General features: G+C 36.6%; 1 protein-coding gene across 4 annotated transcripts; it reads right to left on the reverse strand.

Annotated features, from left to right (window-relative positions):
• Positions 1–1854: 1854 nt before the first annotated feature.
• LOC6643605 (probable basic-leucine zipper transcription factor Q) lies at positions 1855–15044 on the reverse strand. 4 transcript variants are annotated; one of them, XM_047011100.1, is made up of 5 exons: positions 14885–15043; positions 7544–7690; positions 4404–4535; positions 3863–4144; positions 1855–3766 (listed from the first exon to the last, which is right to left on the reverse strand). In XM_047011100.1, the coding sequence occupies exons 1-5, from the start codon at positions 14915–14917 to the stop codon at positions 2888–2890; spliced, it is 1473 nt and encodes a 490-aa protein (XP_046867056.1). In that variant the 5' UTR covers positions 14918–15043; the 3' UTR covers positions 1855–2887. The 4 variants fall into 4 exon arrangements, with proteins under 4 accessions (XP_046867056.1, XP_046867055.1, XP_046867057.1 ...); XM_047011099.1 differs by having other exon boundaries at positions 4389–4535; XM_047011101.1 differs by lacking the exon at positions 4404–4535.
• Between the last annotated feature and the right edge of the window lie 11241 nt (positions 15045–26285).

Here is a 26285-nt window from a genome sequence, read left to right on the forward strand (position 1 = left end):
TGGATTTTTGATTACACTGGCCTAATCCGGCACTAACAATAGTGTGTTTAAATTAATAAATATTCAAATTCGTAGATTTTTGCAAAGAAAACCCGACTTATACGATATTCTATTTCGTAAACTATGTAAGTTTTGATATCCATTATAGATCTTACACATAAAGTGACCAAATTTAGCCCATAAAATCATTACCCAGTTGCGCCATTGTATATAGGTATCCGATCTGCTTTAGGGATTTTATAGTTTTTATTCCAAAGAAATTTTAGATCGAATTCGTGCCAAAAAAACTTTTAACTTTTAATAACATTATACAAGTAATTATCATTTCCTGAATAATGTTCACTTGTTTCCCTATTCAAAAGGTTCAACTAAATCAACATTGCGGCATTTTTGTAACCCTAAATCCGGCTGGAGCCGAATATGGTGGCCGACAGAAACTGCCTGGAAACATACAAGCGCTATTCCGACCCATTGTGATGCAGCAGCCAGAGCCCGGAGAGATAGCCAGGGTCATGCTGTTTGTGGAGGGTTTCAAGGCGGCGGCAGAGATATCTTCGCGGATTGTGGAGCTCTTCGATTTGTGTGGCAAGATGCTGTCGGCTCAGCGCCACTATGATTGGGGTTTGCGTGAACTGAAGACAGTGCTGCTGGTCTGCGGCGAAGGTTTGGTGGCCAACGGACAGCAATCCGCCAATGATGAAATGTCCATTGTGGTGCAATGTTTACGCTCATCCACCATGTCAAAATTGGCTCAACATGATGTGATACGTTTCGAAATGCTTATGGAGAACGTATTTCCCGAAATTGATAACAAATCTCAATCGAATCCGCAGACCTTGCCGCTCCAGCAGGCACTAAGAGAGGCCTTTTCAACACTTGGCCTGTGTGCCAGTGAGAAGCAAATTGAAAAGGCTTTGCAATTACATGAACAGCTACAGAAACGCATGGGAGTTGTGCTCGTAGGGCCCCCCGGTTGCGGCAAATCCACCATTATGGCCCTGCTAAAGCAGGCTTTAACAGCAACTAAAACCAATTGGCAATTACGCATCCATACCATTAGCCCAAAGAGCATGAGTCGTAGGCAATTATTGGGCCACCTCGATGCCGATACCAGACAATGGGTCGACGGTGTACTGACCCATACCGCTGTGGTGGTCAATCAGGAACCGGAGCATGTTTACTCGTGGATTGTGTGTGATGGCAGCATTGATCCGGAATGGATAGAGGCTCTCAATTCCGTTTTAGATGATAACAAGTGAGTTTTCAATTTTCTTTCTTTCTATATTTCGTTTTTCTTCATTTTTTAGCGCATAAATTCGTTAAATTTATTATTAATTTTGTTTTCTTTCATGTTTTACTTTTTTTGCGGCTAATAGTTATATATATATGTATATATATATATATCAATTACAAATATCATATTATATATATCGTATCGTATATATTGTAAGGATGCACATCCTATCTATCACTTAGCAAAGACTAAACAAAAAAACACATAGTACAAACAGATTTGTATATATAAACGGGGCACAGGGGGCATGAAGGGAACGCGAGGGGGTTGGCTAAAAACACAGAAATGCGAAAAACAATTATAATTAATATAATAATAATTATCATAATTAGAATGACGGGGAAGCCCACTTAATTGGTAAACGTAACATAATGCCTAATACACAATAAAACGACATTTTACAAATGGCGTTTTCTTTTTAGTTATTCCTATTCCTACAATTCACACAGAACAAGAACTGGTGGTGCGTGTGTGTGTGTGTGTATGGAAGTGTGTTGTGAGTAATTGTGCGTGTCTCACGGTGGACCTTCAGTTGCCAATTCAAAATTTTGATTTTAAAAGGAAAAATATACACATTTTGTAAAAACATTGTGATATTTTGAAAAGTGCTGTAGGCTTTTTGTATGTTGAAGTAGTTTTTAAATGTGTTAAATACCTCGCATAGCCAAACAACAACTTGTTTTCTGATATGAATATTTAAACATATTCACATGGGAACACTAAGTTGTCTATGATAATACTTATGATCAAGAATTCTTTAGAAAAACGTTGAAACATTCTTTAAACACAAACATGAATTCTTTTGAACTTATCAAAAAGTTTTCTTTGTTAACAAAAAGTATTGGAAAGTTGTGCTTAGTCCACCGTGTTGAGATAACTTTAAAAATACTGATTCCTTTAGAGTTGTGAGTTTTGACTTAGAAAATAATTTTACAGATTTTCAAAAAGAACATAACAAAGTAAAATTCAATCAATTTAAATATCAACTTAATATTAGTAGTGGATTCCATTCGCTTAAATCAAAGCAATTAAATTGGAAATATGGAAAATAAAATTTTTACAACACACAAGTTGACTTAAAAGCGAAGTAAAATTGATAAACTTTTTAAATTGTCTAAAATTATGGTTGTATTAATAACAGAATTAACTTTTTTCTTTAAATATATAAATAATTTGAAAACTGTTATAAATTGTAAACAATTTGATCAACCTGGCAAAATCTAGAAACTCTTTCAACTCTTTCTCTTTAAAAGTTCAAAAGTATAAAAAATTGTGGTCAAAGCACAATTAAATAAATTGGAATTCAAATATAAATGATTTAAAGATCTGATATTGCTTAAGAACATGAGTTGCTTGTTTAATAAATTCGACATAATAATCACATTATGGTATTTCTACTGAAAACTCACAACTCTAAACTTGTGAAAATTTTGTTAAAGTGTTCGAACGTGTTTTTTGATTGTTTGTAGGTTTCGTTTGCTGGCTAGTTGAGCTTAAGGACTAAAGGCCGAGTATCTTAGTATCGCTTTTCTGGTTTTTCTTTAAATTATTGGTTGTTACGGGTGTGTCTACTGCTGTCTGCTGGTGCTGGGGTTACATTTGTGACGGTGGCGGCTGTTGTGCTGCTGGAGGCGGTGGTGCTGCAGTCGCCACGGAAGGCGGTGGTGGTGGCAATGGCGCTGGGCGCATATGTTGCATATGAGCCTGCGGAGCCATGTGCTGGAACATGTTACAATGCTGTTGCTGCTGCTGTTGTTGCTGCTGTTGCAGATGATGTTGCTGCTGACTGTAGTGATGCTGCTGCTGCTGTTGCTGTTGGGCGGGATTTACCACCACATCGGGCGGTGTTTGTAAGATTATTTCTGGCTCCAAATTTAAAGCCATCTCAGACTCATCTTGTTGTCGCAGCGAGGCCAAGGCAGCTGCCTGAGCAGCAGCGGCGGCAACTGCCACATCTGGTTGTCCATATTCCTGCTTAATGCCATTAGGCGGGGGTCCGCCGTATAATGTGGCACTTAGATTCTGATGCAATATGGGATGACACAATTGGGGCATTAAAGTCACACCGGCTATAGGCAGGGCGGGGTGGGCGAAACTGCGAGGCGGATATAATTGTTGCAACTTATTTAACTGCTGTAAATGCGTGTGCGAGGGCGGTGCTGTATGCTGGGCAGCGGCCGTCAGTTGTGTGAGTGTGGCACTCGAGGAGATAGAAGGATGCGATGACAGCGAGCGATGTCGCTGCTGCTGTTGCTGCTGTTGTTGTTGCTGCTGCTGTTGCTGCTGCTGCTGTTGTTGTTGTTGATGTGCATGAGCGGCATGGGGAGGCGGGGGTGGTGGTTGATGGGCTGCAAGTTGTTGCTGCTGGTTTTGATGAAGCGTAGGTGGTGGTTGTTGTTGCTGTAATTGCTGTTGCTGTTGTTGCTGCTGCTGCTCTTGAGTTTGCGGCTGTCCTTGAGATGTTGTTAAAATCTATAAAAAAAAAAACAAAGTTTAAAAAAAATATTCAAAAATATTCATATTGCATTTGCTCTGAAGTTTCCCTCTTCGAAATCGTATTTCACTTACCTCAGGCTTGACATTAGGCACTGGCGGTATCATAGCCGCAAATTCCGGCGGCAATTGTGTGGGATCTGTTACCAAGAGACCCTTTTTCCGCTCTTTGCGTATTTTGTCACGTAACTTTTCCAATTGCCGGAAGGCCTCATTCGCTCTTCTGGCCTTTTTACGATCACGATCACGTTCTTGCTCTAATCTACGATATTCGGGATTTAAGCGTTTAATTCGCTTTCTTTCACGATCCCTTTCGCGTTGTATCATCTTTAGGCGCAGTTCTTCCTCTGGTGTTAACTGCAACGAGAAATATTTTAAGACCGGGAGGGTGGAAAACTTATTAAAGCAAATTGTAATCAAATCGGATTATGGTGGGTGTTTGTATTAGGTCAGACTACGATATCAAGCAAATGTCAGATACTGTCTCATCCAGTCCTAGCTACTTATGCCTATGCCCTAGAACCGGTCTGTGTGATTTGTGTATGTGTTTCAATGTGTATTATATATATAGGGTATAATAATTATATTGGAAAAATGCTACGTTAGCACGTCGTGCCTTCTTGCGAAATCGATCGCGTTCGCGCTCCATTCTTCTATATTCGGGATTCAGACGTTTGATACGCTTTCGCTCCCGATCCCGTTCCCGCATCATGAATTTGTGCCGCGCCTCCTCCTCTGGGGACATCAGCTGCAATTAGAGGATGATTTGGTTTTTTTTTTTGGTTTTATGATGACTCAAAATAAAACTCATATTTTGTGCTAGACTTATATTTTCTCACTACTTTTCCTGTCTTGAAATTGCTTGCAGACTGCTAACATTACCCTCAGGATGGCGCATACAATTTGGTAATAACGTCAACTTTATATTCGAAACGGACGATGTGCGTCATGCCTCACCAGCTACCATTTCCCGCATGGGCATTGTCAATATGAGCTATGATTACTATCCCCTCCAGGATATTGTAAGACATGAGCTAACTAAAGAACCCTATGGTGATCTCATTCAAAGTTATTTGGATGGAAACTTTCAATTTTCTGTGGATTGGTTGGAAGGTCAACATTTATTGAGGTAAGTGAAAAGAAGGCACAAGCAAAAAGTGTACAGAAGGATAGAATGTAGAAAGTCTACCGAAAAAGTAACAAATAAAGCGGTCAAGTTATTTAAATGTTCGAATTACCGCTTTAAGTCGTAAGACTGCAATTAAATCAAAATTAATATTAAAATTACTGATAATTAGTTTTAAGAGCCAAACTAATACGTTATCTAGAAGCAATTTTAATTATAACTGTCTTTAAACCCGAATTAATTTACTGAGTTTTCGAAATTACTTTTCACAAGTAGTTAAAAAAGAAACACGATATTGAAGTACAAGTTAAAGTTATATTATAATTCAAGTATTGGTAATTTTCACTTTCACTTTCTACTTTATGGCAATGATTTTTATAACTATAATTTTAAATGAGCCAATGAAGCCTTACTAGAATACATATGTCCTCAAAATTAATTAGGATTAATATTAATTTTCCATTAAATACTTTTCCCCGTATAAATTAGGTCTTGAAAGGGTTAAGGGTTAATCTACACGAACATCAATTTATTCAAAGGTATCAAACGTCAAAATCAGAAGCGCTTTCGAACTCCGAATAGATATAGATATAAAATTATGACAATAAATCTAATTATTATCTAATATACTATTTTCTATTCAAACTTTCTTATTAATAGTCAACTACCCGGAATTAGCCGTGAAAGTCTAATACGTTCTCTACTCTTACAAGTGCATGGCATTCAATCTTTGGAGGAGTACGGTGGTAGCACTTTAAGAGCTCTTTTTGGCTATATACCGAATGAACGACATCGTGAATTTGCTCAGCTAATCCTACAGCATGCTAATCTTTATATAGCTCAACCGAATCTAGCGGAATTAACATATTTTGATGAGCAACGCAATTCCCTTGAACAATACTCCTTGGATGTTATTGAAAGACCCGAGGAGAAGGGCAACCTATTGATAAGAACGGCCTATGTAAAGTCCTATTTAAACATAATGGATACACTACTGAAAGCTCAACCGAATGTTAATAAGAGTATTGCCAGTCCACCTCCATTTATCCTACTCGGTCCCACAGGATCGGGTAAAACATTGCTAATGGAGCAGGCTATACTAGAACATTCTGGCTATCAATTGGTGACCATAAACTGTTCTACACAATTAACTCCTGGATATATATTGCATGCACTACGCTCCCATTGCGTCACTGTGAGCGGTCTAAGAGGCCGAGAATATCGGGCCAAGCAATCTCGTTTAGTGCTGTTTATGAAGAATTTGGATTTATGTTATGTGGACAATTGGGGATGTTGTGAAATTGTTGAGCTTCTGTTGCAATTGGTGCAACGGGGCGGCTTTTACAATGCCGAAAATCTTGAGTGGATTAACGTCACGGGTTTGCAAATTTGTGCGTCCATTAGTGGAAATCTGTTGAAACTGGCTTCACGCTATTTGGCCATAAATCAATACGTTCGAGTGATGCAACCCACTACCAAGGATATGCTAACCATCGTCCAGTGCCGCCTCGAGCCATTGCTAAGTGAACATTTTAGGCCACCAATGGGTGCAGGAGGAGGAGGAGGAGGTGGAAGCGGCATCGTCGTCAATTTGCAGCATGTTAGCGAAAGTCTAATGGAGTGCTTCGAGAAGGTATCATTCTCTTTCTCCCCCTCTCACCGCCTCTCTGGACTCCATCACTCACTAATACTAATTGACTTTTGAACCTTTTGCCCATCTAGTTGCAGGACGCATTCACTTCGCAGGCATCAACAACGGCATTGACAGCGGCCCACTATCAATTTAATCCTAAATCCATCATGAAGCTCCTGGATGCTCTAGTTTTTTACCCCCCCAATGATTTCAATCAGGTAAGTTGTCATTTTAATCAGTGAATGAATTTTGCATTCCATTCTTCTTCTTCTACTTGTTTTAGGCCTTGTTTAGTGAATTGTTAAGCATATTTCGGGATCGTTTAATATGTCATGAACATGTCCAGCAATTTGAGACTATCTTAAAGCAAACTATGCGTAAATATATAGGCAAAGAGGTAATCTAATTATAAATATATTTGAATGGTGGCAAGTGTTTTCTATCTTTATTTTTTTTTATACCCTTTTCTAGAAAATCTATTTTATACCCAAATCGCCCAAATCGAAGGGTCAATTGCAAGCTCTAAATCATGATGAATGGCTCGATGAGGTTCAGAGGCAAATTACAATTTGTAGTAAGTATATTAATGAATATCTCGATAATAAAATGGGTCAAAAAATATGGGAAAAGTGTAGCATTTTTTGAAATAGAAATTCCTACAACTAATGAATTAATACATTGTATTAAATATATCGATAAGGAGACTCAATTTGGAAAGAATGATACAAATTTCTACAAAAAGTCGTTCGTAAGAAGGAAATTGACATATTTGACAATTTAGAAATGCAGAATAAAGCATTCACCTTATGACACAGACTTGGTTTTTCTGGTTTGATTCTATCAGACAACAGGATTCTCTAGTTCTTAGTTTCTACTTCATCTTCAGCTTCCATTTCAAGACAAGAATCGAGTGTGGAACAAAAGGGAAGGGGAAGGGATTAAATGGGTGGATAATTCTAAGGTTAAAGTTTAGGATAAATTAATTGGCAATAACTACACTTGGTCTGGGCGTCTGTTTGCGAAATCGATCTCGTTCACGTTCCATTTGCCGATATTCGGGATTCATGCGTTTGATTCGTTTACGTTCGCGATCCCGTTCCCGCATGATGAACTTTTGGCGTGCCTCCTCTTCGGGGGTCATCCACTGCAAGTACATATTACAAGAGAAACGGGTATAGAAAACAACAATAACAACAACTACAGTAAATCTATCAATATATATATATATAAGTTAAGACCAGATATGCTTCACCATCACAATCACACTCACACTACACCCATAGAGAACATTCAAGAGTTATCATAATGAGCACTGACGTAATGAGCATCGGCATGATCATAGCCCGATAACCCTGCAACACACAATCGTCTTCACACAATCGCCAGACTAAACATTCCTAGCGTAATGGTGTCAAATTCGGTACATCAGACGGCAAGCCGCCCAATCCCATAAATCAATTCGGCAATAAGCATCATGTTCGGTGCACCAGCCATCACGTCGCCCAAATCAATTTCATGATAAACAGATTCCACGCTCGCGTTGGACTATTGAACTCAACAAGCGTCGCTGTCACCATCGACGTCCAAAATCAGAGGCTTCATTCAAACATAATCGATCTACACAATTCAGTCTTTAATCCTAGTACAAACTTGTCACTTCGTTAGAACTCCGCGATCTTAGCTCAGTCTAGTAGTCACAAAGTCTTCCAGTAAAAAAGATAGATTTCAAATGTGTACTCAATATTAAATAAATTCAAATAAAACTTTATTTTTTTTTTTTTTTTTTTTTTAAAATATATAATATATTTTTGAAATAATGTTTTCTTCATTTAGATACGGAAAGCTATAACATTGCAGCCCCAATCACTGAGGAACTTCTCCATCATACGGCTAAAGTGGCTCGCATTCTATCGCGAAATGATTCACATTTGTTGATCTTAGCCCGATCTGGTGGACGTCAATTGGATGCTATATATATCGCTGCCACTCTCCAGCAGGCCAAAGTCTCGACTCTACAGGGCGGTTCGGACTATAATCTAGGCGAATTCTATAATGATCTTAAATTGGCTATGCAAACGGCTGCATTGGAGCAGCAATTGACCTATTTATTGATAGAACATTCGTGGTTAAGCTATGTGCCCGATATATTGAAACCCATTGAGGCATTGCTAGAGGGTAGTGAAATATTGGAACTATTCGGCGATGATCTAGAGGCAGTGGCTAGCACACTGAAACAATCGGCGCAACTGGAGGGCTATCAGGAGTCTATGAGTGCCTATTTCATGAAGAGTGAGTAAAAACGAGCAAGATTAAAGAAATTTAGAAATGAATTTAACAAGTTATAAAATTTCTTAATCTGATAATGATTTTTTTTTCAGGAGCCCGTGAAAATCTGCACATTATTCTTATACTCGAACCGACAAACCCCAAAGTAGGTGACTATTTCAACACTTGTCCGGCTTTGCATCGTCAAATGGATCTGCTCTATATACGTACGGAATCCAGGGATACTCTGTCAATGTTGCCCAAACAGTTTATTGAACAACTCAATGATAAGTCCTCAATGGACAGAGTACAGAGTAAAGTACCTGTTTGTAGTCACTTTAGTGATCTAAGTGAGGAACTGCCTCAAGATGATCAGGATAAAGAGCCGCCAGCACGATATTATCAATTGATTTTAATCTATTTTCATATGTACAGCAAGGCAGCAAATGAGATTGATCAACGTTTGGGTAAACTTCAACTGGGAGTGGATAAACTAGCTGCGGCTCATGCTTTGGTTGACACTTTAAAATCGAATGCAGCTGCTCAAGAGCAAGCTCTGGGCGAGAAGCGACAAATGGCTAATGAGGCATTGGAAATGATTTCAGCCACAATGCGAAATGCCAATGAGCAAAAGACCAATATGCTCGAACTGAAACAGCAGACACAAGACAGTAGCGAACAACTCAAACTACGCCAGAGAGAGATACAAAAGGAACTGGCCGAAGTGGAACCAATTTTAGCCGAGGCCAGTAATGCCGTGGGTCAAATCAAATCTGAAGCTCTGTCTGAGATTCGCTCACTACGAGCTCCACCCGAGACTGTGCGAGATATCCTAGAGGGTGTGCTCCGTCTAATGGGCATACGGGATACTTCATGGAATAGCATGAAGACATTTCTTGCCAAGCGTGGCGTTAAAGAGGATATTCGCTCATTGGATCCATCGCGCATAAATCCCGAAAACTGTGAGGCTGTCGAACGCCTTTTGGCCGCCAAAAAGGACTCCTATGATCCGCGTAATGCCAAACGAGCCTCGGCAGCAGCAGCTCCACTGGCAGCCTGGGTTCAAGCCAGTGTTCGCTATGCTCGTGTCATACAAAGTATTAAGCCGCTGGAACGTGAACAAAACGAACTGCAGGATAATCTGAATGTGGCTGAAAATGAGATGCAGGAACTATCCAATAATTTGGATGATGTCGACAAGCGAGTTAAACAATTATCGGCCAAATTGCAAACCTATACCCAGGAGGCAGCTGTCCTGGAATTGAAATTGCAGGAGGCAAGTAATAACTTGCAGGCAGCTGAACTTTTGGTGGGCAAACTAAGTGCAGAATATCGTACATGGAGCGAACAATTGACGGAACTGAAAAGGGGTCATAAGACGCTCGATGCTAAAACTTTATTAATCGCTTTGGCTATCAACTATTATGCTAGCAGGGGACTAGAGGAGAGAAGGTGAGCATAAAGTTCTTAATTGGCGACTCTCTTGACACAGTTTATAATTTATTTTTTTTCTTTTTGCAGTTCCTCGCTGAAACGCTTAGCAAAAGAATTTCAATTGCCAATCGATGATTTTAGTTTGCGTCAATCTTTAATTACGGATCAACAGCAAATCATATGGGAGAGTCAAGGTTTGGCCAGAGATGCACAGATCATAGAAAGTGCCGCCTTGCTAAAGCAAATATTGGAATTACCCTTTGGCTCTTGCCCGGTGCCTTTGATTCTGGATCCCAGTCAGCGTGTGACCACTTGGTTAATGGTTTATCTGAAGAGTGAGAATCGAGCCTGCGAGCTAAGCTCACATGGCAACGAACGTTTGGCCTATCAACTTGAATTGGCCGTGCGATTTGGCAAGATACTCCTAGTTACCGACTGTGATCAATTACGTCCACCTTTGGCTCAATTGATTCAGGGACACATCTATATGAAATTTAATAAACGACAAATGGCCGTCGGATCCAAATTAATTGATCTTCATGAGAACTTTCAATTGGTTTTGATAAGTAAATCTCAACGTCTGGCCTTGCCCAAAGAGTTGGCCAGTCAGGTGAATCAATTGAGATTCACCATAACGGCAGCGGGTCTAACCGATCAATTGATGTCACAGGCCATTGTCCTAAAAAATCCCAAATTGGAACAGCAAAGAATTGATGTACTGCAAAGGGAGGGAGATTTGCTTAAACAACGCATGGAATTGCAGGATAAATTGCTAGAACAATTGTCCAAATCGGAGGGTGATATCCTTAAGAATGAGATACTTTTGGCCACATTGAATGAAGTAAAGGAGAGTAGTAAGCAAATTGATGCAGCCCTTAGTCAGAGTGGTCAAGTGAAGGAGTCTTTACTAGCTCAATTCGGTTCGCTCAAGGAACTCTGCTCGAAAGCGGCTAAATTCTATTCAGGTCTCAATCAGGGTTACGAATTATCCTCATTGGTGTTCATTGAACTCTTCTTGCAAGCCTTGGCCCAGGATAATCAGGACAAACAAGTTTATTCTCTCTTAGTGCGAAATGTCTATTTGAATTTGGCTCGTTCTATACCCAGGGACAGTCAATTATCATTATCATTGTGGATATGCCATCAGGCCTACCCGGAGCAGCTTCAATCCAAGGAATGGGAATTGTTTATCAATAATTTTATGGCCACAGCTGATGGCAGTGTCCTGTTGGGTAATCTTGGCCAACAGCTGCCAGATTGCATGAGTCGCGATGGTCAATTGAAATTGGCCATAATGTTGCAACAGTTGCCAGATCTTCGCCAGCAATTGCAGCTGGATAAGGATTACATTTGGCGTGGCTTCATTGAGCAACAAACGGATGATGTGCTACGTAAGTAGAAGCAATTGACCATCTCAAACTAATTTATTTAAAATTAATTCTTGTTTCTATTGCAGCGGCAATTTCATCAGCTTTCCATCGTGTGCTAATCACACAGATTTTTAGACCCGATTTAATGTTACGACAATTACGCAAAGTTAGTAGCGATCTCTTGGGCATATCACCAGAGTCGGCGGCCACTCATCAACCGACTGTGGATCAACTGTTGCAGCAGAGCTCCTGTGATCGTCCCATTTTGATGATAAGTCAAGCCGAAAATGATCCCACAATTGAGCTAAAGAAATCTGGCAATCAGAAATATCAAGAAATGGCCATAGGCAAGGGAAGTGAACGGCAAGTTCTCAATGCAATACGAGAGACTGCCGCTCAGGGTCATTGGTTGTGTGTTAAGAATGTGCATTTGGTACCCGAATGGTTAGAGCAAATGGAACGCGAACTGATTGAAATGCCAAAATCGAAAGAGTTTCGTTTATTTCTACTCTGCGAGTCGACTCTGGGCTTCAATGAGGCTTCAGTGGATAAGTGCCTTAAAGTGCGCTATGAACCAGCTCGTGGTCTGAAGCAAATTGTCTTACGTTTACTGCAAAACTATGGAAACGATGCGGAAACCAGGCAATCTACTAAAACCCTGAAGATGCGTCTAGTATTCTTCATATTGACAGCTGCCTTACAGCAAAGACGTCAATATATACCTCAGGGATGGTCAAAATACTACGAATTCGGTGAGGCAGATCTAAAGGCTGCTTTGGGTATACTCAAATGGTTCGATAATCAATTGAATTCAACGAAATGTGATTGGATTCTATTGCAACGTCTGAGCGAAAATCTAGCTTATGGCGGTCGTATAAATAATCCAAGAGATCTAGAGATTTTACGTTATTATCTCACCCAGTTTTGTGGTCCCGATGTTCTCGGCACTCGCTGGTCACCCATGGGCTTGGGCATAACATTGCCAACAAGTGGACAATTGCAGGATTATTACAATGCCATCAATAAATTACCCGATATCGATGATCCCAAAATGTACGGTTTGGCCAATCAGGCGCAACAGCAAAGGGAAATCGAAGTGGCCCGACATGTTATCAAAGAACTAAGAGGTCTATACTATAGAGGCGTAAAAGATGAAGTTACTTCATCTTCAGTCAATGCACGACAAAAGATGGAACATCAAATTAAACCATTACTCAGCCTTTGGCGCAAACTGGCTGGTTCGTGTTCCATCAATCAAACGGCCAAGGAGGCCAAACTTATGAAGACAAATGAATCATCGCCCTGGTCTCTGTTTGTCTTGGCCGAACTTGATTTGGGCATAAATCTGTTTAAGACAGTGCATCAGACTTTGTCTCAAATGCATAATTGGCTCAAGGAATCACAGGATGTGGATCCTCAGACGCTTAAGAACTTGGCCGATCAGCAGGTGAGTCACAAACAGCGGGAGCGGAGGGCATGACTCTTAGTGATCTAAAATTATAAACAGTTTAATAAGCGGAAACCAACAAAACTAATTCCAATTGGTGTATATACATACCTAAAAAAGTTGTTTAGTAGAAACTCTGGGGAATTGGGTTTTAAGTGTTAGGCATAGAGTTTATTGCAAAATTTGAGAAAGATGAAAATGAGTATTTAAGTTTAAATCTATACAATTAGAAGACACTTTTATAAAGGGTCTTGTGCCAAACTTTCGTAGTCTTGAAATGGACAAAACTTTTTCCTTTAACAATATGAAAAACGTCTAAAGTTTAATTAGAAGACTATTAAGCTAACTCGTGACCTTAGGAGTCTGAGACCATAACTATTTCCTAATAGCTTGAGTATTTGTAACGTTTAACCGACGGATCGTTAAGAGCCGGACTTTTAAAAGACTCCGTAGTCAAATAAGTATTATTTGCATTCCTGATTCTTAAGTTTGTATTTCATGATTTCATAGAATACATTTTATTTATAAATCAGCTTCTAATTTGTCATTTTTTCATCAAATTTGGTTGGTTTAAATTTCTTTATTTTAAAGAAATGTCCGTCAGTTGGAAGATTAAGACTTCTTATAGCAATTTAGGTTCCAGGATCGAATATTCCCAATAATGCTTGTAAATTAAATAAAAAGACGAACTGTAGTTTATTTTCGAAAAAATAATGGCACAAAATTGCTATGGGTATTATTTTTGGCAAATGGGTTTCAAAAATTTTTGAATTTGTGTTAGGCAAACGATTTATTGAAAAACATTATCGAATAATAAATTTGATGATTTATAATTTTCAAATATTTTCAAAAACCACGACTAACTTTTTAGAATAGACTGATTGAAAGATTAGAAGAAATCGTATATTAAAAATTTACGTTGAATAAAATTTTGAGGAATTAATGACAAATCATTGAAACCATAAAGTTTCATTAGAAAATATTTAATTTAGGAACTCTTCACTACATTCAAAATGCAACGCCACTCAGGTTAGACTGATTCTGTCACATTATTGGGTTTAATAAGAAGTTTTAAACGATTTTTCCCACCACCTTAAAGCTTAATTGGTTATAAACGATCATAGAATCGATGAAAAAGGTCCATTTATATTAAACGCATGAGATTACAAGGAAAGGAGAGAAAATTTTAAATTTTATTTAACCGACTTCTTTGTTCTAAAATGCAAATGCAGGTTCCGGCCAATTGGCTTAAACTCTGGCCCGGACCAAGCAGTCATAGTGCCGTGGATTATCTGCGGGCATTGATGGTGCGTGCCCAGGCAGCTGAGCAGCGTTTTAAGGAGCAAGTGCATCTGGAATTTGCCGGCGAGATAAATTTGTTGCATGTTTACAATTGTGAAAATCTTTTTGCTTGCCTTAAATTGTTGCAAGCGCGTGCTTTTGGTGTATCAGTGGAACAATTGGAATTGGGGACAACAACAAATGGCTTAACTGGCGGCGGTGGCGGAGCAGACAATGCCAAAATTCTGAAGTTATCCCCTCTTAAGGTAAGTGCACCCACCCACCATTACCCCTCTCATCCAGGCAACAATCAATCATTCACTAGCTCTATCTCTTTCTCATACTTTGCACTCCATGTGTGTGTGTGTGTGTGTGTGTATGAATTTTCCTTGGCGCCGTCTTTGTCTGTTCTTTCTGTCTGTTCTGTCTCAGTCGGCGACTCTGCCTGCTGCTGCTGCTGCCCTCTACCTCTGCTTGTCAATCAAAACGAAAAAATTTTTCTTTTCCCTTCGTTTTCGTCTGCTTCGAATCCGACGCTTACCTTGCCCATTTTGGCCATAAAGTGTGTTTCCATTTTGGCGCCTCCTATTTATTGCTATTCAGTTATTATTTAAGCCGCACTTTTGTTTAAATTTTCAATTTTTTAGAGTTTATTTACTATATTACAAGTTAGAGATGGTAGATTTTGGCAAGTTGAATGGTGCACAGTCTGCCATCACTAACTGATATATCGTTATCGATAGACCATACAAAGAAAAATACCGGCGCCACTGTGCGAAGAAACCGAACATGTCGCCACTGTGACGAAACGGTTAAGTGGCCGTTTGGCCTTTAGACTTTGAATTTGAAATTAAGATTTTTTCTGTTAGATTTTGGTTTTGTTTTTCAAAAGATTATTAATAGTTTTTAAAATTTTTTTTATTTACAGCTTGATGGATCGAAAAATGGTGTTGAAAAATCACCCTCGTTTTATATAACCTACCGAATTATTAACGATAAGCCAAAGGAGGACAAATTGCAATCCAAATTGCTTAATTGGAGCAACGAAACGAAAAAGGGCTCTGAACAATTAAAATTACCCTTATACACCCGATCACAAAGGGATAAACTAATTTGTTATTTGCCAGTAGACATGATGGCATCCACTCCCGATGAAATCCTTTTGGCTGGTTCCGCCCTAATCGTAGAGGATTATTGAATTCAATATAATGTAATCCAAATATTTAGTCTCTCTTATATGTATGTTTGTCCCCCCCATTAAAATTCATTTGACTTAAATGGACGAACTTTGATTAAATCAGATCTGCAAAGTTAACCGGGAAGTGTCACATTAGCTCTATACTGTAATTAATTTCAAATCCTTCACCATTTGTGAGGGCAAATTTCAAACTGCAATTAGTTGAACAATATGGCAAGGCAAGTAGCAGGCATGGATTACAAGGATGCCTATGATTTGTATTGGACATTGGTAGTTCAAGCATTTATCAAACACACAAGAGTCTGAGTAAACCCTCCACACTCCACTACCCGAACTCCTCTTTAACCTCCCGTTCCCCCATCTATCAAATTCCAATTAAACATTTCGAATTTCATCATCATCAAACCAAGAAAATCATTGGCACAGGAGAGAGGCCAATGGGAAAGGAAAGGGCATTGTCTTTGAAGTGCGAGATGTTGTACAGGATTTAAGCCGCGGATTAACTAATTTCTCTATTAGGACAATAGAATTTCAAATGGAATTTCATTGTCTGTAATAATCAAACGACTATAATTAGTTTTATCATTATTAATAAACTTTCTCACGGGACTAAAAAGCTTTGAATTGATTTGTTTCTGTTAAAAGAGAATTTTAACTATTAAATTTCATATGCAAGTTAAGCAAGTCTTCGCAAAAAATTGCGAAAAAAATAAAAAGTAGAAATATTTGTTGAACTTATTAGAGTTAATATTATACCTATAAATACTATAACCATAAATTTCAAAACCTGATTTGTATTTCGTGACGTAACCCATTTCCATTTAATAGTAACTTGAATTTAAAAACATCTTTTTATGTTTGCTTAAACAAATATTTACATAATCAAAATAGTAATAATGATGAAAGCAGGAAAGTTTTATCCGAAGTTATCTGAGTTTCATTCAAACAAGATCTGTAAAGTCATTAGTATAAATTTTTGGGTCCGCTTAGACTTTTCTGTGGATTCAATCATTGGATATAAAACATATTTTGAAATTTTATCCCATTTCTGTACTTTAGAAACCCCTTTCTTTTTTATTTTTAATGTATTTTGTAGTTAACTTTTTTAATATTTGACTAAATATCAAATTCTTGTCTAGTTTTATGGAGAAAGGAAGGGAAAAAATTGCTCAGATTTATTATTCAAAATATAGAAATCTAGATTCCTTACAGAACAGTGTAACTAGACTAGTGTAAGGACTAGTTGTCTTGCGCATAATTTAAATTGATTAGTGTATTTTAACGATAATTTTATGTCTTTGTATATGAAATCGTTTTAAATATTCTAACTCTTAGTTTAGGCGCCTAATTTTCTTACTAATCGGATGGCCAAGTAGATGCCATACTTTCCAAGTAATTCATCGTCTAAAATAGTATTCCAACCACAAATTGCTTTTAACTTCAAGTCTTGGAAAACTTGTGGCCAACAAATTAGGCAAATTTCCTCTTTTTGTTAACTGCCAAATGGAACAAGGTTTGTACATATATAAAATTTATTATTAGTCTTTGATTTTGCCCCAATATATTTCATACTCGTTAAATGTGAAACCATGTTAAAAGGCATAAATTTAGAAGTTAGAAGCACTTTACACCCACCCACACACACACACATACATACGCACACACACACACACTCAGCGAGAGATAGAAAATTGTGTTAATTTGCATATTCGAAATGAAACTTTTGCCTAATTGAACATAATGCCACTTAATTAAAGTTAAGACAAGTTTTTGGGTTGCTACCACACACACATACATACTAATACACACAGAGGCAGTGCGGAGAGGGGGCACAAGGTGAAGAGTGAAAAGGACATCTTGAAAACATTTATGGCAAATTGTTGTTTTGAAAATTTACAGCAATTATGTTTAATATAAGAGAGGCAAAAAGGGAGAAAGACAAGGCTTATGAATGCGAAACGATGAAACGGCGGAAAGAGGAAAAGAAGTAGGACCCGAAAATAAAATAAACAATTAGCATTTTATGATGCAGAATTTGTTTAATAAATTATGTAGACATATTTCAATTAGAATGAACACACAAAACAAAACACACAAAAAAAAAAGGGAAATGCGAATTTTTTGTTTCTCAATTGCTTTGCAGCAATTCCAATTTGTTTGTGGCAATGTTTTCAATGCTAAAACTAGTTGAGAATTACAACGAAATGAAATGAAGAAAGATTGGACATTTTGTCTTTAAAAGTTGCTAAAATGACTTCACATAATATTCTTAAATTAAAATTTTGTTTGCATTTCAATATTATATTTTTGCAATTTTTGTTTCTCAATTGCTTTGCAGCAATTCCAATTTGTTTGGGCAAAAGTTTTCGAAACAGGACAACACAGAAAATATATAAATAACCGTTAAATTAAACCAGAAACGCTTTCGTGCATAAAATTCCAACAAAATTTTTGTTCCAAAAATTATGCACCTTTTGTTGAATTGGTTGCGCAGGAATGCATAAAACGCTGATTGCAGACTTCCGCTTGCCTCGCCCCCCTCGCCCATGCCCCTTACCATCTGCCAGCCCCCGCTCACGACGGGGAACGTGACTGAGTTGGCACGCAAATAAATAAAAAAAAAAGAAAACCCCTGAAGAAGGGAGGGAGTAGAAATGCAACCTCCACAGGGTTAAGCAGCATAAAAATATGGAATGCGCCTGCCAGGACAAAACAAATGCAATTTATTTCGCTACGTAAAAAGGACTTTCCCCGCCCCCTTTTTGCACATCTTTCACCATGGGCGTAGCTGTGGAAGACAAACTGTCGCCCTCTGACCAGTAACTTGAGGGGTTCCCCAAAGGTAAGTAAAATGCATATTCAACGTTTGGTTTTAGCATTTCCCAATTTGTTACTGCAGGACGACTCTGGAAGTGGTTTTACATCAAGAGGCTGTTTTGGCTACTTCCCATTGACCTTTGGCATATGCAATCGAAATGCTAAGCAATTAGAGACAAGGATTTGCAAATGCAACCAACATTAGTCACGTTTTATCCATTACGTAAGGACATCTGTAAAAAAGAGGTCTGAGTATATTCTGTAGGACAAATGGAATGGAGCTGTCTGAGATTCATATACAAAAATTGATAAAAGTTTTGGAAAACTATTTGTTTTGCATTGCAATGCATTGCTTTTAATTAACACTAAGTCTCTTTGCTACTGAAATCCTTTGTCCATTTCATCCAATAGTATTTATTAGTTCAGTAATTGTTTTAGTTTATCTTAATCCCACATATTTACATAAGAAACTAGCCTTTGGACACATCTGAGGGGAAACATAAATTAATGATTTTTTTTTCACAAAACCGCATTGAAATTTTGACAACAATTACAATATATTCCAAGTTTGCTTATAATTTCAATATGCTCTCCATAGTTATCTATAAAAAGACTTTCTGGTGGCACAAAATAGAATCCAAAAAAGGCAATATGTCTTCGGATTTATGTTATCCATGATAAATAATTCATATAGAAGATCAACTTTAATTTTACAAAATAAATATATATTGTTCTCTCGTATCTGGAGTATCATATATATTATTTTAGTTTGATTTAATTTGTTATCATATTATTATTTATGTACGATTTATATATTCAAGTTTTATTGATACTATTCTCAGTATAGAATTTAGTTGTAAACTATCAACCTAATTATATTTTACAGTATTCGTATTTTGTTTTATAGTTTTATACTACCATGTGTATGTTGATTAGTTCATAGTTGACTGACCTTATCTCTTTATTGTGGGTTTTTGTAAAGAAAAAGCTTCACTTGTCAAAGATGAGAGATATATGTTTTTGTATTTCAATTAAAATATGTTATATACTTACAATTATATAGATTAGTAAGTTTTCCTAATAGTTCCCTTATGCATTAAGGCATTAAATGCCTACAAACGCAAACCCTTTGGACTCAATTTTTTCTCTACGCCCTTGCCCCTTCTCGTCTAACTTTATCGCACCGTTACACACTCACACACGCACACCACCAGTAGGTGAGCAGTCAGTGTGAAGTGACAACAGCTGCCGTCAGGTGGCTGTTCCAACACGGAAACGGAAACGATGACAGGCAAAAGTCAAGGTTAGGGGTGCGAAGATAGTAAAAGGGGGTTGAATCAGCTAACTCTTCTTTTATATTTTATCCGTTTCTACCAAAAAATTGCATAGGTAAGATGCCACTGAGAAATGTCTAAACTGGTTTATGGTTACCTAAGAGTCGCAGCTTAGGAAATAGCAAAGGGAGCCTCCTCTTCCCGTAAAATATAATTAAAAGTAAGAAAATTAATTTAAGAAATATTAAACTGAATAACAACACTTTTGTCTTAACGACATTTCCTTCACAAAAAAACTTTTACGATTTCATTATTTGCATTAATGTTTGATAATAAGATGCAAAAAATATCCAGTTGGCATTTGGTTACAATTGAGGATATTATGCATCTTTAAGAAGCTATAACTATTTTTATTCAAAATATTATACATAATATTTAAAGTTGTATTATTTTCATGTACATATCTATGAAAAATTTTGGCTTTTATCATTTCTTTATTTTTTTATTTTAATTATTTTTAATTGTGAGTCTTGGAAGTGGTCGTGCAACTTTTATAAATCTTGATAAGGTCAAAATGTCTTCAAAAAACTGAGCCCAAAATCTGGAAATTTTGTTCCGGATCTCACAAAAAAATATTTGTTAGATTAGTTGATGATTGTTTACCTGAAATATTTGGAAATTGTATTGTAATAGGTGGTCCGTAAGAAAGCTAAAAATAATTCTAATATTCAATTAAATTGAAATGTCCCATTCATTTTCAAAATTCATTATGGAAATGCAATTGTTTTTAGAAAACCTAATTCTATTTTTGCAGACAATTCGGCTTAAAGTTTTTAGTAAAGAGACTCGTAAAAAGAGGTTTTCACTTGTTTTTTAGTAAGTTACCTAAAGTCATATTAAATTTTGAAAATTATAATTGTTCAAATCAACTAATGCCTAAATATGACTCCATACACTTAGAAAGCTTATTATCTTAGAAAAACAATGAGTTTTAATCCTCTTTGCGCACACACACTGGGGTCAATTTAAAGTTTAAACTGTCAATTGGGAATCGGTTATGCATGGAAGTAGTTCATTTATGGTCATTTTTGGCCTTTCGTTTAAACTTTAAATGCTAATGAAGCTAATAAAATTTAATAACCATTAAGTGTACGAACTCACTTTTAAAGTTTAACCAACCGTAGATCCTTCAATTCTTGTTCCTTTACTACTTCACTCTCTGTCTGTCTATCTCTTTCTGACTCTCTTTCGCTTGCCTTCATATAAATGCCACAACAATTAGCCAACAGTTATCTGTCTATTACACCCAAATCCCCCATTTTACCCCGGTCAGCCTCTCCTGCTGTACTCAAACCTCCCCCAGGCGCATAAATTTTGGGGCAAGGCCCCTGGCATTAAGCAAAACTAGTACAAAACTCATTTGGTAAACAGTCAGGATATGCAGGATGTGCAGGCACTTTCGACACACACACACACACACATACATACAGCTTTTGGAAGTGTTGCAGTTGTGAATCTTAAAAGTTTTTCAGCAGAGAAAAAGAGAGAGAAAAAAGTCGAGAAAATAACATGAACAAAAACATAAAGTTTTTCACGTTTGTGTTGCTGGTCATGTTGCCAGGGATTTTCATTTCTAGGGGATTTTTCTACCAGCTTTTTTGCATGCTCTCGGCACAAGATTCTCTGCGACTATTTCACAATCTCCACTCACTCCTTTGGCAACTTGAAAAGTTGCATACATCGAAAGTCATGTTGTTACAGTTGCTCCTATTTTCATTTTATTTTATATATGGTTAAATAAACCAAAAAATTAAGTCATATTTAAGGCAGAGCGACTGCATTAGCCATCTCACCTTGCCTTCAAGGAACCGTCATTTGAAATATTTCTGGGAAAATTAACACTTGTGTGTGTAGAGAGAACAGTAACTGAATGATAAATTGAATTTATTCGCATAATGAAATTTATGAACTGCCTGAAGAAACAATTTAATTGTTAAATGGCTAATTGTAAATTAATTGCAATTGATTCAATGTGTTTTTGTTAAGTGTGTGAAAAGACAGATTATCATTCATGTTGAGTGAATTCAAGACTGTTTAACCGAAAACTATACAAATTAATTGTATAAATTTGTAAATCAATAAGTAAGCTACTGTATCTTGTTTCTTAGATTGTTTGCTTAAGGAAAATAGTGAAAATTATTACAATTAAATTAAATAATTGCAAGGTTGAACATTTTCCTTCTGATTTATTTTCCACATATTTTTACTTCATCAAAGTGCAGCCAAATAAATTGAATTAAAGTACCCCCCAATTGACTTTAATTAGCTGATTCGCATTTATGGCAGAAAAACAAAATTCATAGATAATTCATTTAGCAATTCATTTAATTTGGACTTCATCAATTCGTCTTTGTTATCCTTATTCTCTGCATATCCTCCATTCCCCACTCATTTACGTTCCATTTGTTCCACCAATACGAAATTGATCTGTTTCTGTTTGCTCTGTTTCTGATTTCTTATTGTCGTTTGACTTAATTTATGTATGCGCTTTCGCTTTGATAATAAATTTTATATTTGTCTTAAACAAAAAACAAAAAAAAGGAATACAAAAAAAAAAAATACTTACAGTCTGTCTATGCCATATGCTAGTGTAGCATACCCTGTATGCATATTGCAATGGGGTGTAACTGAAGGACCAAATCACTGATGTGTCTAAATATAATGTAATAAGTATACTTAACTAAAGTTAGTTTTGGGGCGGCCTAATTTTTAATCTGTTCATCTTATTTGTGCGTTATAGAATTAAAGGCAATGTCCGTTGTGTATCCTTGGCTTGATGTCTAAGTTGTTCACAGCCTTTTGATGCACAGTCACCTAGTGGTGCTTACTTTTAAAACCACTATCGATATTTATCAATTACCGATAGATATTTCCTTGCAAAATCGGAATATATTATAGGTTTAGTTACTTCTGCAATTTTTAGTTATTTTAGATTGGACTACTTAGAAATAAATCCCAAACTAATGCCTAAAAAGTAAATTTCTTATAATTTTGTCGTTTGATTTGTCTCACTAAAGTCTGCATCGATTAGTGAAATGCACCTCTGGACATACCAAAGAAATTTTTTCTGATTTTTTAGACATTCCCGTGGTTTTACTTCAAAAGTTTTAGTGTCATAAGGTATCAAAAAGTCGCCACACTAGATTTGGTTTTGTTTTTTTGTTTTATTCTATTTTTTTTTCCATAGCTGCCTTTGACAATATGTCATTTGTTCCCGAATGAATGTCCTTTTCACGTTCATTTTTGTTGTTGTTTCAATTCCAAACCATTTGTTATCGAATTTGCTGCTGCTTATTTTGTATGCCAAACCAGAATAGAAGCAACATCGAGAGTATGAGCAGAAGGGGGAGGGCAAAGCAGGGAAGATAATGCCAGCAGGCGACATGTGTCCTTGTGGGCCCCATAACGATTTCCCCGAGATGTGTATGTATATTTGTATATACATATGTATATGTATATCCTTGCATGTTAATTTGTTGTGATTCAATAGGTTTTGCATTGAGTTATGGTGACATTAGGCATACATACATTTATATCTATGTATGTTTGTATATATATCTCCAACGATTCGCCCTTTGGGGCTATACAAACAAAAATGTCAGCCATCATCAGAAGAGGACGAAGAGAAAGGGAAGCAGTCGGTGATTTGATATTTGGCCAAAGGGAATTTAGGGCAAATGTAGTCGAATATGAATTAATCTGATTAACTTTAAATGGTTTTTAGAAAGCATTTTCTTTGCTTTTTCATCTCAATGGGAACTTTGCGAGGGCGAGCAAGTTCATTTTCAAATGTCTGTGGAGTATCCCATGCGACTGAGCAAAAAGGAAGGGAAAGTGCAAAATCTATTCAATTATCAATAGATTGATTAAAATTTCATGTTTAATAGAAGAAGCAATTCACATTTGACAAAAGACGTCTAGAATTTACAAGACTTTGTTACTTAAGTAATTTTGTTTCTAAAGCTGTCACTAAACTAAATTAAATTTAAACTCATTTTTGGGTTTTTTTTTTGTTTTAAGAAAATTAATTAAGCTCGAGGTCATTTATTGAAACAATTAGCGATTAGAACTGACATGTTCCCTCATAGATAAACATCTCTAATCCTATATATATGCGTTTCTTCTTCATCATTGTTGTAATTGATAATTAGTCTTAGCTTTGAATAAAAAGTGGTACAGCATTAGAGCAATTGAAAACTAAACTCTGCTAAAGAGAGGGAGTACCAAAACAAGGTACACTTCTTGAATTAGTCAATATATAAAGTAGATTTTTATAAGCCCAAAAAGGGAAACGACTTAAGCTACACCCAAAAATGATGCGAATTTGTATGACGTATCTCAAAAGGTATCGATATCACTTGGAAGTAAAATTTGCTGGTACGCTTTTAAAGAGTATTTTTTATGAGGAGGAGTAAGCTTATTTCTCCTTCTGAATATAGTTTCGAAACTCTAGTCAAGTATTAAATATTTGCATGGCTTTCAATATATTTGAATCTTTTTTGGAAATCTTCTTCAAGTAATCTTCTTTTATATGTTAACATCTGTTAAGTCCGACGTCGAGTATTGCACCAATAATTCATTGACTTTGAGTCGAAAAGTTTGAAAAAACTCGACCATTTTGTATTAAACCATTAACTATTTCTATTACAGTCATATTTAGTTACCGAGAAAACGAAGCCTGAAACCCAATAAAATAATATTAGTCTTTCACAATGTCATGATTTAATTTTCCCCTTTATTGTAATTTTCTTTATTGGTCAACAATTTTATGCTTTTCTTTTTCTACATAATAGTTTTTCATTTTGCCATGATTTAGCAACAACAAAATGTTGTGCACATCTGTTTAGATGATTTACATATGTATGTACATATGTTTTGTGTATATGAAAAGCCCACTGTCAAGCTCAGTTGTTGCTCCTCCTGGTTGCTGCTGTTGGTTCGTCACTCCTTTTCAAGTTACTGACCGTCCATCATACATACATGTGACGTTGTTCACTTGTTTGTTTTAAGCAAAAAGTTTACATGTCCATGTTGCTACCCTTCCACCATGCTCATGTCCATGCTGCAGAGTAGGAATGAGAAGAAAACCAGCGAGATAGAGGGACTTGAAACGGAAATTAATAAAAATGTTTCAAGGGGTAATGGGGGGTATAGGGGTTGGGGCGACAGAAAAAAAACATATAAAATTAAATATGCAACATGTCCAAGTGGCAGCACATATAACATATTGTATGTGTTGCATGTGAGTTATATGCAAATATCTCAAATATTTTTGTATCCTTGACATGACTGAATGGCCTCTCTTTAGTCTCATTTCTTTGTCTTATTTTTGCTGGTTTTTCTTTCGGTTTGTTAAATTGCTTGCAATCAATTAACTTTTATCTGTGGCTGTAGGACACATTTGTTCAACTGAAGTATTTCTAAATGAAGTAACTAAATCGTCGCACCGATTTGTATATACCATGCATTAAGTCATCAACTATTGTAAATTTATAAGTTGAAGAGTGTGAAGAGTGTGAAGAGTCTTTTTACTTCCTGCATAGCAAGCATGGGTTAGATTAACTCCACTGTTGATGTTAATCAAGAATATATAGTTACATATATATATATATATATACTTTATCTGTGAGATTTTAAAATACCATTTTACTCACTAATTGCATGGTATACAAATCTGATGTAATTTCGCAAATTTAAATTCAAATTCTTTTGGATATTCCACATACTTGGACTATATTTTAACCATTTCTTATCGATATTAAAAAATCATTTTTTAAGTAATTAAGAACAATTGGAAATAAAAAATCAAGAAAATTTCGGTTCAATTTTTAAGAAATATTATAATTTTGCTAGAAAAAAAAAATGTTGGAAGTTTTTGTAATTGGGATCATTTAATTTGAAGGTTATATCAACAGTTTATAATAAAACAATCAAAGCCATGTCATAATGAAGAGCAAATTTTCCCATAGAGTATGTAATGGGTGGTCGAAGAACTTGCTTTTTAAAACATCTAAAAAATGTCAGATATTTACCTTCCTTTTTACATATCCGCCTTTGATAATGGTAGTCAAAAAACAAAAAAAGCTTTCCTAAAAACCAAGTGAATGTATTAGAACTGATTTAATTGACCATCTTTAATCCTTATATGCACAACAAACATCTATCTAGTCTAAAAGTTTCTAGAAAAGTATTTAAACAAAAACTGAACTTTAAAATATTTGCAAGTAGAAACTCATTTGCGGAATGCACATTGTTCTCCCGTTTTCAACACTCGCTCTTATGCCTCATCTGCATATGGAAGGGGAAAAGGAGGAGGAGGAGGAGGTGACGACATGTAACTATGACTTGAAAATGTGACCTGACCCCGGCTGCATAAGAGATAATGCCATGCATTTCATGGGTTAGTTTGGTTTGCGTATGGGCATGAGTTTGGGTTACTGGTCTGATTTGGGTTCTGGGTTGATTCTGGAGTCTAGCTGGTCTCTCTGGCCTTGGGCGACATTTAGCACTCGCCACGTCGCTGGCGCTATACGAAGTTTCTGGCCATGTCGCTGCTGCTGTTTCTGGGAAAGCTTAACTGTGACACATTTTAC

Source organism: Drosophila willistoni, assembly GCF_018902025.1.
Source record: "Drosophila willistoni isolate 14030-0811.24 chromosome 2R unlocalized genomic scaffold, UCI_dwil_1.1 Seg200, whole genome shotgun sequence".
Taxonomy (NCBI): Eukaryota; Metazoa; Arthropoda; class Insecta; order Diptera; family Drosophilidae; genus Drosophila; species Drosophila willistoni.

Coding starts and splice junctions, on each gene's coding strand:
- LOC6643605 (XM_047011099.1), bottom strand. CDS start 14,917: ATGGAAACACACTTTATGGCCAAAATGGGCAAG. Junction 4,536..7,543: donor AACAGACGCCCAGACCAAGT/GTAGTTATTGCC, acceptor CTCTAATTGCAG/CTGATGTCCCCAGAGGAGGA. Junction 4,145..4,388: donor AGAAGGCACGACGTGCTAAC/GTAGCATTTTTC, acceptor TTCTCGTTGCAG/TTAACACCAGAGGAAGAACT.